Genomic DNA, 17846 nt, shown 5'->3' with positions numbered 1-17846 from the left:
TGCATGTTCTAATCTTCTCGCACTAACTATAGTAATTATGATTAGATTGTTTGTGTCCTCTTGCTATCCTTTCTTGAATTAGTTTCCAAACTATAAACCCCATATTCTCAGCAAAGAATATTAAAAAATATCAATGACACACTAGCAATACTCATGTTCTTAACCCTTTTCCAATTATGATGTAAAGAATCTAATTCCCACAGCAAGCCATTAAACTAAAAATACAAAGAAATAGACACAATATGCCAAGGAACCATAGCCAATGTGGCTAGGCATGAAATGGTATTACCAATGTTGGTTAAGAATCAAATGATGAGTGGTTGCAGCAAGGTATGCACCCCAAGCTATGGTGTCCAAGAATATTCACCCTCTTAGATGGTGGGAGGTTGAGACCTCAAACAAGTAATGTTGTATAATGGCAAAAAGATGCTTCACATGTTATATCTCCGCCTTTTATACTTACCTAGACTAAGGAATTTATGCTTTATTACAAGACATCCTATCCTAAAAGAGCTTTGTCCTAAAAGTTGGAATTGGGGCAATTTACAAGGAAAGATTACAAGGATAGCTTTGTAAGTGATGAATCCATGCTATAATGAAACTCCAAGCTGAAGAAGATCTCATATGTCAATGAATTACAAGTATGAAATTTGAATATACTACTGAGGCTGCTGCACAAGATCGACCATAAATTGAATAAGAAATGTCCAATCACCATATATGAGCTATAGAAACGTAGAGGATAATCCCTAGTATCTAGCCATGCCATAAAATCCCAATTTTGATGACCATAGAGAAATTATTTTTATGACAAAAATTTAGTATAGCAAGCTGACACGTTTAGATATTACTTTGTTTCCTACAAAAGCCATGGAAAATAATCAAGGTATGATGATGGTTTCCAAGTAGAATCCTCCATGGGCAAACCTTGCCATTTAATAAGGTATTCCAACAGCGAATGGTTCCTTAAAACATTTTCTCTTTTGTCAATAACCTTTTCAGGCTCATGAATGATAAGACCATCTTCATCCATGGGAGGTAACTCTTCTAAAACCTTTATAATTGGACCCACATATTTCTTAAGTTGGGAAACATGGAAGGTAGAATGAATCCCTGTTGAAGAAGGAAAATCAAGCTTATATGCAAGCTCACCAACTTGTTTGAGGATTTGATAAGTCCCATAGTAACAATGAGCCAACTTATTATGACCTCCTTTGAGAGAATCATACCTAGATTTAGGCACTTTGAGAAATATCCAATCTTCTTCTTCAAACTCCAAAGGTCTCCTCTTTTCATCAACAAAAGCCTTCATAACATCTTGTGCCTTCCTAATGTTTTCCTTGCATTGATGCAAAAGAGCTTCCATTTTCTCAAATTTAGCCTTGGCTTGTGGATTCACATCTTCATGAAAAATGGCTGAAGGTATTTGGACTTTGTATCCATAAAGCACTTCAAATGGCAACATGCCAATGCTCATATGATGAGTGTTATTATAATAGAATTCAGCAAGATGTAACCAATGATCCCACAAAGCTTGAGTGTCATGGCAAAAAAGATGAAGATAGACTTCCAACCATTTATTGACACACTCCGTTTGGCCATCGGTTTGGGGATGATATGCCGTGCTTGGAGTCAAAGTTGTTCCCATAGAAGTGAATAAAATCATCCTAAAATTTCCCATGAACTTAGTATCATGATCGGATACTATCTTCAAAGGCATAATATGAAGCTTAAAAATACATTCCATGAATTGTTCAGCCACTTGATTTGTTGTAAATTGAGCCTTGGTAGGGATGAAATTGTGGGAGCTCTTGCTCAACCACCAAGACCCTCGAACTGCTTATTCTTTCAAGCATTTCAAGCGAGCTCTCATGCCTCTCTCTCACTTAGCCAACGCGCCGTCGATCCTGCGAATGTAGTGAGCTTACCTTGATGCTCGATCGAGTACCCTCCTCTCCCGTGCACTCCGGTAGCTCCACGATCCTAGATGCTAGCGCAAGCATCCTCAAGCCTCCTCCATCTCCAAGCTCCATCCTCCATGGCCGCGCGCGCAAGAGAAGATAAGGGAAGAGAAGAGAAGAAGAGGAGAGGAGATGGTGAAGAGCTTCACCCTCTTGATCCCTCACCCTCACACACACTCACTCTCTCACACTCACACTCCCTCTCTCAAGTGCACACACACAAGCAAGAAGGAGAAAAGAAGAGAAGAAGAAGAGGACTCCTTTTGCCACACACCAAAGAATGAGCTTCTCATTCATTTTTTCAACTTTATATACAAAACCCTAAATCCCTTCTGGGCGGTCATCCCCTTTTCCTCTTTTACATGGCCGGTCATAGCCTAGGCCCTCTTTCCCATTTCCCACCATTCTAATTTACCCTATTCCCACTAATGCATACACTTTGCACAGGAGCAAACCTGGCACTCTTTTACACAGATTTGGGGGCGCTCCCATATTTTAATGGTGCACCTTTTCCCCTTTTATTGCCGTGGCCCCACACTGAAGCCTTTTGAGGGTCGTATCCGAATATTTGAATTTTTCAGGGATTGGTTGTCAGCCAAGGCACCTTTTTTCTCTTTTTCCTTCTTCCCAGTTTCCATTCCTCTGTGCTACGGTAACGTGGTCGGAAACACGGTAACATTATCCCCCTCCTAGCCAAGTGCCAGTCCCATGGCACACGGTAACATTATCCCCCTCCTAGCCAAGTGCCACTCCCATGACTCGGAGTGAGTCCGGCATATGGTAAGCTCCATGGAGAGAGTCAGCATCCGTCACGCTATTGTAGCCGGTCGTCTTGTGAGTCGGAGAAGCGCTTGAAGCAATGCAATGATGGTGTGGGGGAGTTTATTATGGTAAACATTCCTTGAACTTGGTTTGGCTTGATCCCCGTGGCTGTGATTGAAGATATGTGCCTTGGATCTGAAAGTCCTCGGGCCAGTGGAATCAATAAGCTATCCATGGATCTTGAGGGTAGGGCATGGATCGTTGGATGATACATATCCAAGATTTATGCCAATGACGGACTTTGAGCTGGTTTGATCATAGTGGCCATCAGCACCAGGCGGGTGGCTGGAGGCCGGCGCGCTTTGGGTCTTTAAGGGGTGCCAGGGTGACAGTCTTCCATGGGTAGCCAGCCTTTGAGAGTCGATAAAACCTGCAAAAAATATTGTGCCCTCCCTAAGGGGTGTGGTGCTTGTCGTGTAACGTGTTGTGCTCATGGCAGTGAAACTAGGAGATGGGTCTACTAACCTTGGGCAAGCCCTTGGTAATGTCCCACACTTGAGGACCTAGCTTGTGCTTCGTTGGTGGTGCGGTGTGAGCCTTAGGGTGATAGGTCTGAAAGCCCTACCCTTGATGTGCCCTAGGCGTGAAGTGGAGGAGGGGGCTAGGGAGATCCCTAGGTGCTTTTTTTTTTGTGGGATGAGACATAGGCCCAAGTATCTTAGTCAGAATGAGGAGGGGAAGGTGGGCGGAGAGACTTGCTCAAAAATTGGCGACTTTGCATGTAATTCTTTAGATTCATGCGGACATGTAGGGAGGTAGTGGAGAGAAAGGGATGGTTGCATCTAGTAAACTGGCTGTCGTTCATGTCCTCTAGGAGGGCTAGGAAAAAAGAAGGGAGGAGAGTAGCCCTCATCATGAGACGAGCCATGGCACAATTATCTATAGCATTAGGGTTGAAGAATAGGGGAGGCACACGCTCTTGTGGAGTCGAGTCCTACTTAAGGAGTAGCCTAAGTAGTCTAAGATAGTTACAGGTGGTTATGAAGGCGGGGTCAAGGCATGAGGAAAAATTTGCAAGGAAGCGCATCATGGATTCATCTAGGCTTTCTGCAGTAAAAAGAAGGGCGTTGTCGAAGGATGCTACAGTGGAGTTATAAATGACAGGGAAGTCATAGCACCCGTGGAGGTTGGCATCAAAATCTATGCCTATCCTTTGAGGGTATGCCATATAAGTAGGGTCGTTCCGCTCGAATGGTAGGGTATTACAAAAAGCCATCCAGGCGAGCATGCTTATGTCGCATACTCACCTCCTCTACAGGGGTTGGTCCCTATAGTTTTGTACAGTGTAGGGGATTTCAAAAACTTTATCTTGCCAGTAGTCGCCCGGTTCGGTGCCCCAAGAAGTTGGGGTCTTTTTCCACTCTTCAAGCCATCTTTTCCCCAGCCGGCCACCGACCACGATCACCTCGTCCATCACTTTGAGGGGCAGGACCCTCCGCAGACTGTTGGCTAGGAGGAAACTGAAGGAGAATGGCTCCTTGGCTAGTTCCTGCACCTCCCACACCACCAACTCTGCATGGAATCCCGCCGGGAGGTCATCTGGGCACAGAGGGAGAGGCGCAAACGGTAGCATGGCTGGTTTGGCTTTCAGCTTCTGTCTGGCCTCTTCCACCATCTTTTTCTGCCTTTCTTTAGAGATGGCTTTCCTCTCTGCAGAGTTGGGTCTGCTTGTGGTGGATCTTGGGCCTGTGGCGAGGGGGGTTGCGGGACCACATCTTCCCTGAAGCGATTCACATCAATTTCTAGCTCCGCTTCTTCCCCCTGCCATTCTGCGAGTACTACTTCTTTCTAGAACCCTAGGGCATCTATTTCTTGGGGGGTCAGGCCGGCTCTCGTCACGTATTCCCATTGTTCCCCCAGACTCAGCCTCACCTCCACCGGCAATGGTGGCATCTGCAGTCCTGCGTGTAGAGCCCTTCTCCCCATGCCAAGCTTCCTCTATACTGCTTCCAATGACTCTCCTTGTGCTGTGTGGGTGACGTCCAAGATGGTGTTGAGGAAGATCTTCTGTTGAGCACCGCTGAAGGCCACTTGGGCGGCCTCTGCCCTGCTCTCCGCAATGATTTTCTCTTTTTCTGTTAAAGCAAGGCGGCACACCGGTGTCTTCACCTTCTTCTCGTTATGCGCAGCCCACTCCTCTGCCCTCTTGTTCATCACTTCCAGGTCTTCCCCTTGTCTCAAGGTCAACATCATGATTTTCTGTCCATAATCCTCAAATTCCCTGACCAACCTCTCTTGTTCTTGTCGTTCATAGGTCAGCTGCTCTGTTAGGCATTTGAGCTCCTCCTCCTGCTCCTCCATGGCTCGTTGCCTTTCTTCGTCTTTAGCATTCAGCTCTTCCCTGAGTGCATCCACCTTAGCAGCTTTTGCAGCAAGCTCCTCATACTGCCCTATGAGAAGCTTGTACCCTCGTTGCATGGTCACTAACTCTTGCGTCTCATTCTCAAGTAACTGCCTCCAATGTTCCTCTCTCTCATCCCTAGCCTTCAGTTCCTGTTTTAGCTCTGCAATTTTGCGCTACTGCAAGGCCACCATTCTTGTCTTGTCCAACTGGAAAGTGGCCATGGTTTCCTTCTCGGCTGCCAACTCCGCCACGACTGTTTTGCATTCCTCCTTCGCTCTCTCCAACTGGGAGAGCAGCTCAGCAACGTATTCATCGTAATTAGTCGGTGGCATCATCGTTGCGTGAATAGGCGAGGTGGAGGCTTCAACTCTTTGCTTTTTGGGTTCCTACCTAGACTCTACATCTGCGACTGGCCTTTTCTGTCCTGTGGCCGTAGTTTCCGTGCTTCTCCCCTGGCCCATTTCTTTGTTGATAAAATATTGCATCCACGCCATGAAATTTGACACATCAGCGCTAGTGGGGATGCTGGGGTGATGGTGGTGAGTTCCGTGGGAGGTACTATTGAGAATCAGCAATCACACTCACTAAACAACCTCTTTGTATCCAGCTTCAGGGTCAAGGACATGCAGGCTAACCTATCCCATATGCACAATGGTGTCTACTACAGTTTCCTACTTTCCTATAAAGCATTGTACTTCCTTCCTTTTCTTAATGCAATGATAGTACTCTTTTCTTTTCAGTGAAGTGTCAATGTCATTGTCCACATACACAAGATTGTGTTTATGAGTCCAAGTCTCAATCTTGGAACCTAATTCACTTGTGTAACAAACAGTGTCTTTGTCTTCTCCATCATGAGTCCACACTTCTCATTTCATCCTCCATAGCTTCATGTTTTGCCATGCTCTAGATCCCACATTTATCACATGGTATCAGAGCCCAGTTGGGCATGGCATTGCTTCTCTAGCCTCTCTTGATTCCTCTCAACCTCAGTCTAGCTCAATGACAGCTCATGACTTCATCTCCCAACTCTACTCTCACTGAAGCTTCCATGGCAGCCATAGCCAGCAGCACCCTGTCAGATTGAGCTGCTTATATCTCACTCCATAGGTCAAATCTCTTGGAGCTTCCTTCAGGAAAAGTATTCCCCAACTCACAAAGCTTCCCTGTATCACATCAATCCAGGACATTGGACCATGTGGAGCTCAGCATTGTGAAAATCCTCAATCTTTGCTCTGTGTCTGCCATAGCCAGACAGGACCTACCTTACTTGGAGCGATTCATCCTAGCACATAAATCGACTGTATTACTGCGCCCTGACTCCAGCATTGCGAAAATTGTGGAAATCTGTCAGAATTGTGCTTGCTTACGTTCGAGCTGCCTGCGTGCTGCATATAGTCCACGATATTGACGATTATCATGGGGCTTTGATAGCCCATGAAGTCAGCTTCCTAGGCATATAAAAATTTTTGAAAATGATTCACTGTAGCTCCTGCAATCAGCAAAAAACAAGCTGCCCCCAGAAACCCTAATGCAAAAGCCATAGCCAAAGCTTCAAAATTCTGACATTTTTCACTGGTTCTCTCACGGAAGATATCAACAGTGATTTTAATCATTGAGCAATACTCTCTGAAGTTCATTAAAGTACTGTCACTCAGATTTGAAGGTATCAACATCAAATCAAGGAGGGGAAGGACCTGAGAAGATTGAAGAACAACCGAACGATCCCAAGCTCAAATATCAACACTGACATAGTGTATTTTCACACTGTCATTAACTGTGTCTCTTGACACACTGCATTCTGCTCTTCTACTGATAAAATCTCAGAATTCTAGTATTGAATTGCTGCTGCTCTTGCAACCTCAACATGTGAAAAGATTCTCCAAATGCTCGATTCAAAGGAGTCGGGTTTCACACCTGGCAAACCCGCATCAAGCTCATCTTGATGAAAAAGGGTCTCTGGGCCATCACAAATGGCAAAGAGAAGAAACCTCGGGACGCGGACCTTGCAACGACTTGGCAAAAGAATGATGACAGAGCCCAGGCCATTATCAAACTGGAGCTAGACGACAGTTATATCCATCATGTGGATAACTGTGAGACCTCATAGGATACATGGAAAAGACTTGACACCCTGTTCGGTGCACAATCTAAATCATCAAAGTATGGTCTCCTGATTGAGTTCTTCAGGCTTGAAATGAAGTCTAGCACATCACTTGCCACACATCTTAATTACATGGAAGGACTCCTAACCCAACTTGCAGGAATCAACATTAAAATGGATGAAGATGTTTGCATCGGTGTTCTACTTAAGAGTTTGCCTCCTGAATATAATAATGTATCAACAACTTTAATCAACATGCCAAATCCTAAACTTGTTGATATCCAGGTATCACTGTTAGAAGAAGAAAAGAAGCTAAAAACTAAAGAAGAACCAAGTACCTCTAGAGATGAGCATGCATTATATGTTGGCAACAGGTACAAAGGCAAGAAGGATCAGCTCTTCTGTGACTTCTGCAAAAGGACCGGACACACCGAGAAGTTCTGCCATGCAAGAAAGAGATCCCAAAAGGCCTATCTAGTCGCAGTCAAGGAAGAAGAAGAAAATGGAGCAAAGGAAGAAGAAGATGAAGATGAAGATCACCAGGATCGGAAGGACAAGACTCATCAGTCCTTGTACTCTCATAATTCTGATAGACTATTTTAAAAGCCTTGTACTTCCTTACCCTAATGCTTCCTGCCATAAGCTTTGTAAAACTCCTTATGTAACTTGGCATTACAGTCCCTGTACACTTTGTGAGGCCCCTGTTACAACCTCTGGATGTCCATCATGTTTTGGTGCCCACACTTAGCCTTCTCTGCAACAGCCTCTGGTGTCTACCATGTTTGTGGTGTGCCCACACTTTGCAGGTGGTTCTCATTACAACCTCTACACACTTTGTGCCTTTTTAGTTGTGATTGAGGAGGGGTGTTGAGAATCAACAATCACACTCACTAAACAGCCTCTTTGTATGGAGCTTCAGGGTCAAGGACATGCAAGCTAACCTATCCCATATGCACAATGGTGTCTACTGCAGTTTCCTACTTTCCTATAAAGCATTGTACTTGCTTCCTTTTCTTAATGCAATGATAGTACTCTTTTCTTTTCAGTGAAGTGTCAATGTCATTGTCCACATACACAAGATTGTGTTTATGAGTCCAAGTCTCAACCTTGGAACCTAATTCACTTGTGTAACAAACAGTGTCTTTGTCTTCTCCATCATGAGTCCACACTTCTCATTTCATCCTCCATAGCTTCCTGTTTTGCCATGCTCTAGATCCCACATTTATCACAGGTACCAGGAGGGTAGGGATTGGATGAAGCGGGGCCTTGCCTTTTGTAATATTTCCGTTGTAAATATTTCCAACCCGTATGATACTCATGCAAGGGAATGACGACATTGAATATTTGGACAGTGAAATTGTACAATCTCCATTGGCATGAACAAGACCAAAGTCAAGGAAACCCGCTTATGCTTGTGTGAACCCCCTCTTGGAAAGAAATCAAGATGAAATTTTTGATTTATGGTTATAAAAACAAATCCAGCCAACGATCGTGCTGGAGGAGAGAGAGGGGAGCTGCTATGACTTAGCATCTAACTGGAGCTCGTAAGGGAATGTAGGCATGCATGATGCCGCGTGGGGGAGGGAGGACCCTCCCCCTCACTTATTTAAGTGGTATGGGATAGCCAGGGTGTTGAGATATCGAGCTCTACTCGTGATACGCCAGGGTGACCGTTGTGTATTTATGTCACCGACTTGTCAGTTGCAGACGCGGTTGGTACACCGCCGATGAATAATAGCTACATGATAGCTATCCTTATCTACTCTAGTTCGTGGCTCAGTTAGTATGCCACCTTAGTTACTTGAGTTTGGTTTGAGACCCACATATAGGGTTCTTCTATTTCTTTGTAAGAGAGTTCTTTTGGCTTACACAACTAAGAAGAGGAAAACTGTTTTCAGCCTCCACCCTTGTGTGTCTTCCCCCATTGTGCAAGCAAGAAAGCTTCAAGCGAGACTCCTTCCTTCTCTCCAACAATCTTGACATGGTATCAGAGCCTTGTTCGTGGTAAGGAGCTCAAGAAAGCAAGCCAAGCTCGCGGTGGTCTGGTAAGAGGAGCAGTGTTGCTTTCATTTCCTGTTTTGGGAGCAGATCTCTGCAGGCAGCACAGCCGAAAATTGCAGGAGTGCATTGTCTCAGGTTGAGACGCCCTTCGCGGTGAAGCAAGAGGGCAGTATATGCTACGGACAAGAGCTTTAGCTCTTGGCGACCCTGTTTTTTTGATTTGAGGCCATTTCGGGGCCTGTTTTGGAGGTGGAAGTTTTCTGCACGCACTCAGAAAAAAGCCCTGTTTTATGCTGTGCGACCACTGTTCTACAGGTCGGTGAAAAGTTACCACATTTATTGCATCGTATGCTCGTGCGCAAAGACATTGGGAGTTACAGAATCATCCCTGTTGCCTGTTGATGCAAAATCGTCACTAGGGAGTGACTGTGTGGTCAAATACCACTTTCGCCAGTTTTGCAGATTTTTCCTTGTGAGGGTGAAGCTGTGGTTTTTGCAGTGACAGAATTTTTTGCAGTCTTCTGTAATGGCATCTGATTCTCTTTCACAGATTGTCACTGAAAAGCTTGACAAGAACAACTTCCAAGCATGGAAGTTTAGAATGACGAATTTCCTTATGGGAAAAGGATATTGGGAATTTGTTGCAGGAAATGAAGAAGAATCAGTTCTTCCTGATGTTCCCAATCAACAGCAAATGCAGGCATTTAAAGCATGGCATGAGAGAGCCAGGAAAGTTATGTATTGGCTGTCTATCAGCATTTCAGACTCTATGATTGTGCATATTCAGGATGCAAGTACGCCAAAGGAGGCATGGGATACTTTGTCAAAAATGTATAGCACAAATACACAAGCCAGGAAAATGCAGCTCAAGCAAGAGTTGCACAATGTGCAAAGAGAAAATATGAGCATCAACGACTACCACATGAAGGTGAAGAAGATTGCAGATGCACTTGCTTCCATTGGGTCACCAGTGGAAGATGATGATTTAGTTTCTGTGACCTTGAATGGTCTAGGAAAGGATTATGCACAGTTTCGGACATCCATTTCAGTTCGTGAAAGATTTCCTGATTTTGAGGAGTTGATTGCTCTTCTAATTTCTGAGGAACAGAGAAATGGTGGTGCATCTTCTTCAGGAGGAACTTCAAAAGAAGCTGTCTTCTACTCAAATGCTGGAAGAGGTAGAGGCAGAGGTAGAGGAGGCCGATTTGGAGGCCGTGGCAGAAATCAGAATATGCAGCAAACTCAAGAAAACCAGTCCTATGGAGGAGGACGTGGTAACTCTAGAGGCAGGGGGAGCCAAAGAGGTCGTGGTGGATGGCAAAGAGGCCAAAATGCAAACAGTAATGTTGAATGCTACTACTGTGGTAAAATGGGTCATATGGCTAAAGACTGCTATAAAAAGCAGAATGACATCATGAATGGAAAACTGCAACAAGGGAATTATGCATCTTCTAGTAGACAGGGTGATGACAGAAATGAGCATTTGTTCATGGTGCAGCACATGAACAATTCTATGACAAGTGCAGAAGAAAGCAATGATGTATGGTATGTTGACTCAGGTGCATCAAACCACATGACAGGTCATGCAGAATGGATGGAGGATGCAAGGAAAATGGAAAAACCAGGATTTGTGGAGACTGGTGATGATACTGCACATCCTATTGTGCAGATTGGAAAAATTCCCTTGTCTATGCAGGGTGGGAAAAAGAAATACCTGTCCGATGTATTTCATGTCCCGAATATCACCAAGAATCTGGTTTCAGTTGGTCAAATGGTTGAACAGGGCTTGTAGGTCAGATTTAATCCTCATGGATGCTTTGTTGAGGATATGAAAAATAAAGGTCGCTTGATAGCAAAAGGAAAGAAGAAGGGAAGAATGTTTACATTGGATGCAGACATGTCTGAATTGAGTGCAGCAATGTTTGCACATGGGACTGGTGTAGTTGCAGATATTGATATCTGGCATAAACGCATTGGTCATGTTAATGTACAGCGACTTAAATCAATGCAGGCCCAAAATATTGTTGCAGGATTGCCCAAATTCAAGGTTGCAGAAATGCATAAGGTATGTGAAGCCTGTCAGTTTGGAAAACAGGCAAGGAAACCATTTCCTAGACATGTTCAAGAGAGTGAGAAGCCATTGGAATTAATTCACTCTGATGTGTGGACAACTAAAGCTGCATCTCTTGGAGGCTGTCATTATTTTGTCAGTTTTATTGCTGACTATAGCAGAAAAGTTTGGGTGTATTTTATGAAAAAGAAAAGTGAAGTTTTTGGGCATTTCAAAACTCTTAAAGCTATGGTTGAAAAAGAAACAGGCTTGCAGATAAAATGCCTAAGGTCAGATGGAGGGGGAGAGTACCTCTCAAATGAGTTTGCAAAGTTCTTGCAGGAGCATGGCATAAAGCAGCAATATTCATGCAGTTATACCCCACAACAAAATGGAATTGCAGAAAGGAAAAACAGGCATATTGGAGAGGTATCTCGTGCCATGCTCAATGAAAAAGACTTGCCAGATTTTTATTGGGCTGAAGCAGTTGCTACAGCAGTCTACATAATGAACAGGACTCCCACTGCAGCAATACATGGAATGACTCCAGAGGAGAGGTATACTGGTAGGAAACCAGATATTTCTCATTTGAAATTTTTTGGTTGCATTGCCTATGTACATGTGCCAGATGAGCTGAGATCCAAGTTGGATCCAAAAGCTGAGAAGTGCATCTTTATTGGTTACTCTCTGCAGCAAAAAGGATATAGATGCTATAACCCTTCTACTCGTAAGTTTACAGTGAGCAGAGATGTTGTTTTTGATGAGATGAGTAGCTGGTATAAACCAGTAAATGTGATTGATGATGAAGATGCACAAAATGGTAATGCTACACAGAATTCACAGCAGCAGTCACAAAATATTAGTGGACCTGGAGCGTCCTCTAGCAGTGGTTCACATTCTTCGCCATGGACAGGCAGATTGAGATCAGGAGAATCTTCTCAAAGCAATGCAGATAGTGGTATGCAGGTATCACGAAAAGGAAAAGAGAAGGTTGATCAGCCTATGTTTGATGTGAATGCAGGTCACTCTTATGTGGATGGTGAATCCAGTGGCTCAGAACAGAGCATTGATGATGAGTTGGGTATTCCTTCTATTGTTACACCTGGAGTAAGGAAGACCAGGGATGTTTTGAGAGCACCTGGGAGTGAACCCACTTTGCGCAGGTCTACCAGAGTTAGGTATCCTGTGGATAGACTGAAATATGATGGATTTACAGCCATTCACTATGCATATATGGTCAAGGTGATACAGGAACCAGAACCCACTTCTTTTGAGCAAGCCATGGGAAAAGAAAAATGGGAGAAAGCCATGGATGAAGAAATGGATGCCTTGGAAGCAAATGCTACATGGGAATTGGTACCTTTGCCTAAAGGTAAGAATGCAATTGGCTGTAAGTGGGTTTATAAGGTAAAGCACAATGCAGATGGTTCTGTGAACAGGTACAAGGCAAGATTAGTAGTCAAGGGGTATGCACAAACATATGGCATTGACTATGAAGAAACATTCAGTCCGGTTGCAAGGATGGCAACCGTAAGAGCAGTCATTGCTATGGCTGCATCAAAGGGATGGTCTTTACATCAGATGGATGTAAAGAATGCCTTCTTGCATGGTGATTTGCAAGAAGAGGTATATATGGAGCAGCCACCAGGTTATGTGCATGCTGTTCATCCTGAGTTTGTTTGTAGGTTGAAGAAAGCCTTGTATGGCTTGAAGCAAGCACCTAGAGCATGGTCTGACAAGATAGGACAGTATCTTGTCACTATTGGCTTTCAGATTTCTAAGGCAGATTTCTCACTTTATGTGAGAAAAACAGAGAAAGGTATTATGCTACTTGTCATTTATGTTGATGATTTGATTATGACAGGTGACAGCGATGAAGATATCCTTCATGTGAAAATGCTATTGAAGCAGAAGTTTGAGATGAAGGATTTGGGAGAGCTGCGTTATTTCTTGGGCATTGAGGTGATTAGATCACCAAGTGGGATACAGCTCTTGCAGAGGCAGTATGGATTGGACATGCTATCCAAATATGGGATGACAGGCTGTAAGCCTATTTCAGTTCCTTTGGAGCAGAATGTGAAGCTGAGCGCAGATGCAGGTGAGCTTCTGGAAGACCCTACTATGTACAGACGCATAGTAGGAAGTTTGATTTATATGACTATTACCAGGCCAGATTTGAGCTATGCTGTTGGATTGGTAAGTCAGTTTATGCAGGCTCCAAGGAAACCGCATTTGGATGCGGCTAGACGCATACTCAGGTATGTAAAGTCCACATTGCAGTATGGACTATTTTATGAGACTGGGGTTCAGATACAGCTGCATGGATACACTGATGCTGATTGGGCTGGTAGTATTTCTGATAGACGATCTACCAGTGGATATGTGTTCTCTTTTGGGAGTGCTGCAGTCACTTGGAGCAGCAAGAAACAGCCTACAGTTGCCTTGTCGAGCACAGAGGCTGAGTACAGGGGTGCAGCAATGGCTGCATGTGAGGTAGCTTGGTTGCATAAGCTACTTTATGATATGCATCAGTCTACAGATGGGCCAGTTGTCATTTATTGTGACAACATGAGTAGTATACACTTGGCAAATAACCCAGTCTATCATGCTAGAACAAAGCACATTGAGGTGCATTATCACTATGTGCGAGAGAGGGTTTTACTAGGTCTTATTGATCTAAATTATGTCAGCACAGAGGATCAGATAGCTGACATATTCACGAAGGCATTGGGCGTAGAGAAGCTGCGCAAGTTCAGAGACCTGCTTGGTGTGCAGGAATTGGGATTGAGCTCGAGGGGGAGTGTTGAGATATCGAGCTCTACTCGTGATACGCCAGGGTGACCGTTGTGTATTTATGTCACCGACTTGTCAGTTGCAGACGCGGTTGGTACACCGCCGATGAATAATAGCTACATGATAGCTATCCTTATCTACTCTAGTTCGTGGCTCAGTTAGTATGCCACCTTAGTTACTTGAGTTTGGTTTGAGACCCACATATAGGGTTCTTCTATTTCTTTGTAAGAGAGTTCTTTTGGCTTACACAACTAAGAAGAGGAAAACTGTTTTCAGCCTCCACCCTTGTGTGTCTTCCCCCATTGTGCAAGCAAGAAAGCTTCAAGCGAGACTCCTTCCTTCTCTCCAACAATCTTGACACAGGGGGGGGAGGCGACCATGAAGGAGGGGCCATGAGGAGGCTGCCGGTGAAGGAGGGGCCGTGAGGAGGCTGCCGCAAAGGAGGGGCTATGAGGAGGCTGCCATAAAGGGAGGCTGCCGCGAAGGAGGGGCCGTGAAGAGGCTGCCGTAAAGGAGCCGGCCATGAAGAAGGGGCCGTGAAGGAGAAGGCAATCGTGAAGGGGGGGGGACTATGAAGGAAGGCGGCCGTGAAGGAGGGGAGAGCCACAATGCCGTCCGTGGAGGAGGGCCCTACCGTGGAGTAGGACCAGAACGCCATCAAAAGCTTCCCAAATCCTTTATCTCCACGCCACGTAGTTCCCTGAAGCTTCTTAGAAGCTTCTCTAGGAAGCTTCTAAGGGGGCTTCTTTAAGCCCCCTTCCTATTGGGATCAACCACAAGCCCATTTTACCCTGGTTTTTTTAAGTCCCCTTCCCATAGCATCCACCACAAGCAAATCTTTACCCCCAATTTTAAAGCCCTTTCCATTAGTTTCTCAATAAGCCCATCCCTCCCGGCTTTGAAGCAAAGGAAGCTACTAAAGCCCTAGCCCCGATTCTTGTAAGAAGAAGAGGGGTTTCTCTAAACCCTTCCCACTCGATTTCCCCCATAAACCCATCTCTAAATTTTCCCCCCACACTCCCTCTCCACAAAGATCTTTATCCCCGGAACTTCTATGAAAGGAAGGAGAAGTTCATAAGTCCCCATTTCCACAAAGCACATAAAACCATTCCTAGCCGGAATTTCAAGGAGAAGAATCTCTCAAGCCTCTGTTTCCGCAAGGCTTTCGCAAGAACCCTCTCACGAATCCCTCTTTTCCGAAAGAAAGAAGGCCCAAGCTCCGAACCATAAGACCTTCCAAATCCAAATTCCACAAGTCAAGGAGCCATACCTCAAAGGGACTTGCGCGTACAAGGGAGAAGGCCAAAAATCATAAGATTGCGAGCCAAGGCAAGAAGTTCGAATTCCCGAAGGCAAAACCAGAGTCGAATTCACGATGACCCCTAAAAAGGTACAAGGTGCATCCGCAGGAGGATCATCTCCGAATATTCATGTGGATATTTTACCGAACCCACAAGTCCAGGTTTTCTTCCTATTTTTGATTCACGTCAAAGTATTGCAATTATGCATGGTTAATTTATGGAACTAGGATGCACTTTTGCGATTGAAACACTTTGGCTATTTTAAAGGAAGTAACACATGATCGAAGATTGGTCATTTGTATGTTTCAATGGAATGAATGAAAGATGTCTATAGCAAGTTGCTTCAGTGCATTGCAAAGTAACGAATCTAGAACAACTAATGACTATCATTACAAAGTCGAGATTGCGTAATGCTCAATCAGTGCGTTCGAATATTTCATTCAAAAAAATGAAGTTAGGGAAAGGCTGCATGGTTTGTTTAACATAAAAACTTAAAAGCTTAGTAGCATGAGTCGTGAATACATGCCCTAGTAGGACCAATGGAAGTTATGTGAATTTTATCATGTGCTTGGTCTTAACAAGAAAAATTAGGGATTGCAAATCTAGAGAAAATGAATCGCGTGCTTACGTGAGTTATGACGTAATGCAACTAGTCTTTCCCCTCTTAGATCAAGACAATATCTTTAGGAATGGCTCGTCCTTGTCGTAAGACAAGTAAATTGATTTACCCAAAACACCTGAACCGCAAAGGACTCATTTAGATGGTTAAATCGATACAATATGCTCCAAGTGCTAGCTAGGGTTTAGCACATTAAGGACTTGACCTAGTTTCACGCACTTGTTACCAAGACGAACCCTTAAACCAAAGGTCCTACCCACATTCACGGAATGTAGGGACAATTGGACGCTCATGCATAAAACGATCTAAGGTTTCTACCCTAAGGATCACTCGTTCAAATGATGAAACTCGGATTGAGTTGGAATTCCTAGGACCAAACGTTGTCGGCCTAGTGTAATTAGGAATAGGTTGGGTAAGAAGACACCCTAAACCCTGCTTCTCGTCTGGAGATAATTCCGTGACCAGAAAACGCCATTCAATGGGTGAAACGATCCCATGGAATAGATGCGACACTTGTGCAAAAAGTTGCAACGTCGCATAGACTTGTGATTTGTTCACAAGAGAGTTTTGCCATTTCTTGAAATGGGGTTGGCAAGCTCTTGTGCAAGTTTAACTTGCAAGAGAATGAGTAATCATCCTGTTACATCACCTTTCTTGGGGAAAAATTGCCAAGTAAAGGAAAGTTAGGTATTTGCTTGGAAGAAAATGATCAATCAATAAATTGGAGCGACATGGTCGCCAGGATTTACTATTAATAAAACCTAAGGTATTGGTTAAGTTGGGTTAACAAGGTATGTCCCTAACCCAAGGACAAAAGGGTGAATAAACAAACCCCTGGGGATCTTGCCAAGTCAAATTGATCCCAAATCGAATGTTGGATGCATTCGGAGAGAAGGATTCACTCCTTAACAGTTGGCAAATTAAACGACCACTGGAATTGATTGTGCTTGTAACAGTTTAGGAAGCACTGTTTGTATTATTTGCTCAAAGAACTAAAGGATGAAAATGATATCTAATGCTTCAGGTTGAAAGCCTGAAGGGAGAGGCAGCTTCAGTTACCCCCGACTGCCTGCCTGACCCTAACCAAGGGGGTTGTTGACCGCGCCGGGAATGTGGACCGAACCTGCCGCGAGAGGTCTTTCCGTTGAGCTCTACTTGGAGCAGGAGGACGCTTGGGTGCCAGGGGGGCTCTGGCCGTAAATCCCTCGCCTTCCGGGTCCTGCAAAAGAGGCTAACGTGACTCGGGATTGGATCTCGAGGCCCGCATACTAGTCTACGGGCAGAAGCTTGGAATAGTGATCCCTGGCGGATTACTGGATAGCCTTCGGGCGGATTATGGACAAGCCTACGGGCGGAACTCCTTGTATTTCAAAGATAAAATGATGAAATGATAATAAAGATTTTGGCTGATATTGTTTTTCTATGTCACGTGATAAGATTACGTGAAGGAACCAGTGCTTAACAGGAGTAATTAAAGAAGCTGATTGTTATATGTCAAATTAATGTGTTAGATAATTACATAACTAAAACAAACTGAGGAAAGTGCGGAGGATGGGCCATGGGTCTGTCCTACGGTTGGGTGGTCCCGGTTAGCTAGGAACTTTTCTCAAAAATCTCGAAGAAAAACGGGAGGATCATCAAAAGCAATGACCTAGAATTATGTTTTACCCAATTTACGCTGTTTTAGGGGAACGGAATGGAACTATGCCTTATGGCAGAGAGGTTGAGTTTTGCATCCCTCTCATTTCCCATTCTCCTTGAACCAAGTACAGCGTGAATCTGCTTCGGACCTGGCGTTTCTACGTAAAGTAGTTCGCTCGGGTCTGACGCTAGTTGCTGTTAGCTAATGCCCAA

At 44.4% G+C, this 17846-nt stretch overlaps 1 protein-coding gene across 1 annotated transcript in view; it reads right to left on the bottom strand.

The window, feature by feature from the left end:
• Positions 1-4721: 4721 nt before the first annotated feature.
• LOC148017624 (uncharacterized) overlaps positions 4722-17846 on the bottom strand; it is a 186196-nt gene continuing 173071 nt past the window's right edge. Inside the window, 2 exon segments of the mRNA XM_087662770.1 lie at positions 4722-4830; positions 5014-5287. Coding sequence (XP_087518896.1) covers positions 4722-4830; positions 5014-5287 — 383 coding nt within the window.

Source organism: Lygodium microphyllum, chromosome 22 (assembly GCF_053477565.2).
Source record: "Lygodium microphyllum isolate KBCC chromosome 22, Lygodium_microphyllum_v1.1.10, whole genome shotgun sequence".
Taxonomy (NCBI): Eukaryota; Viridiplantae; Streptophyta; class Polypodiopsida; order Schizaeales; family Lygodiaceae; genus Lygodium; species Lygodium microphyllum.
Note: the sequence above shows the minus strand (reverse complement) of the source record. Positions and strands in the feature narration are given on the sequence as shown.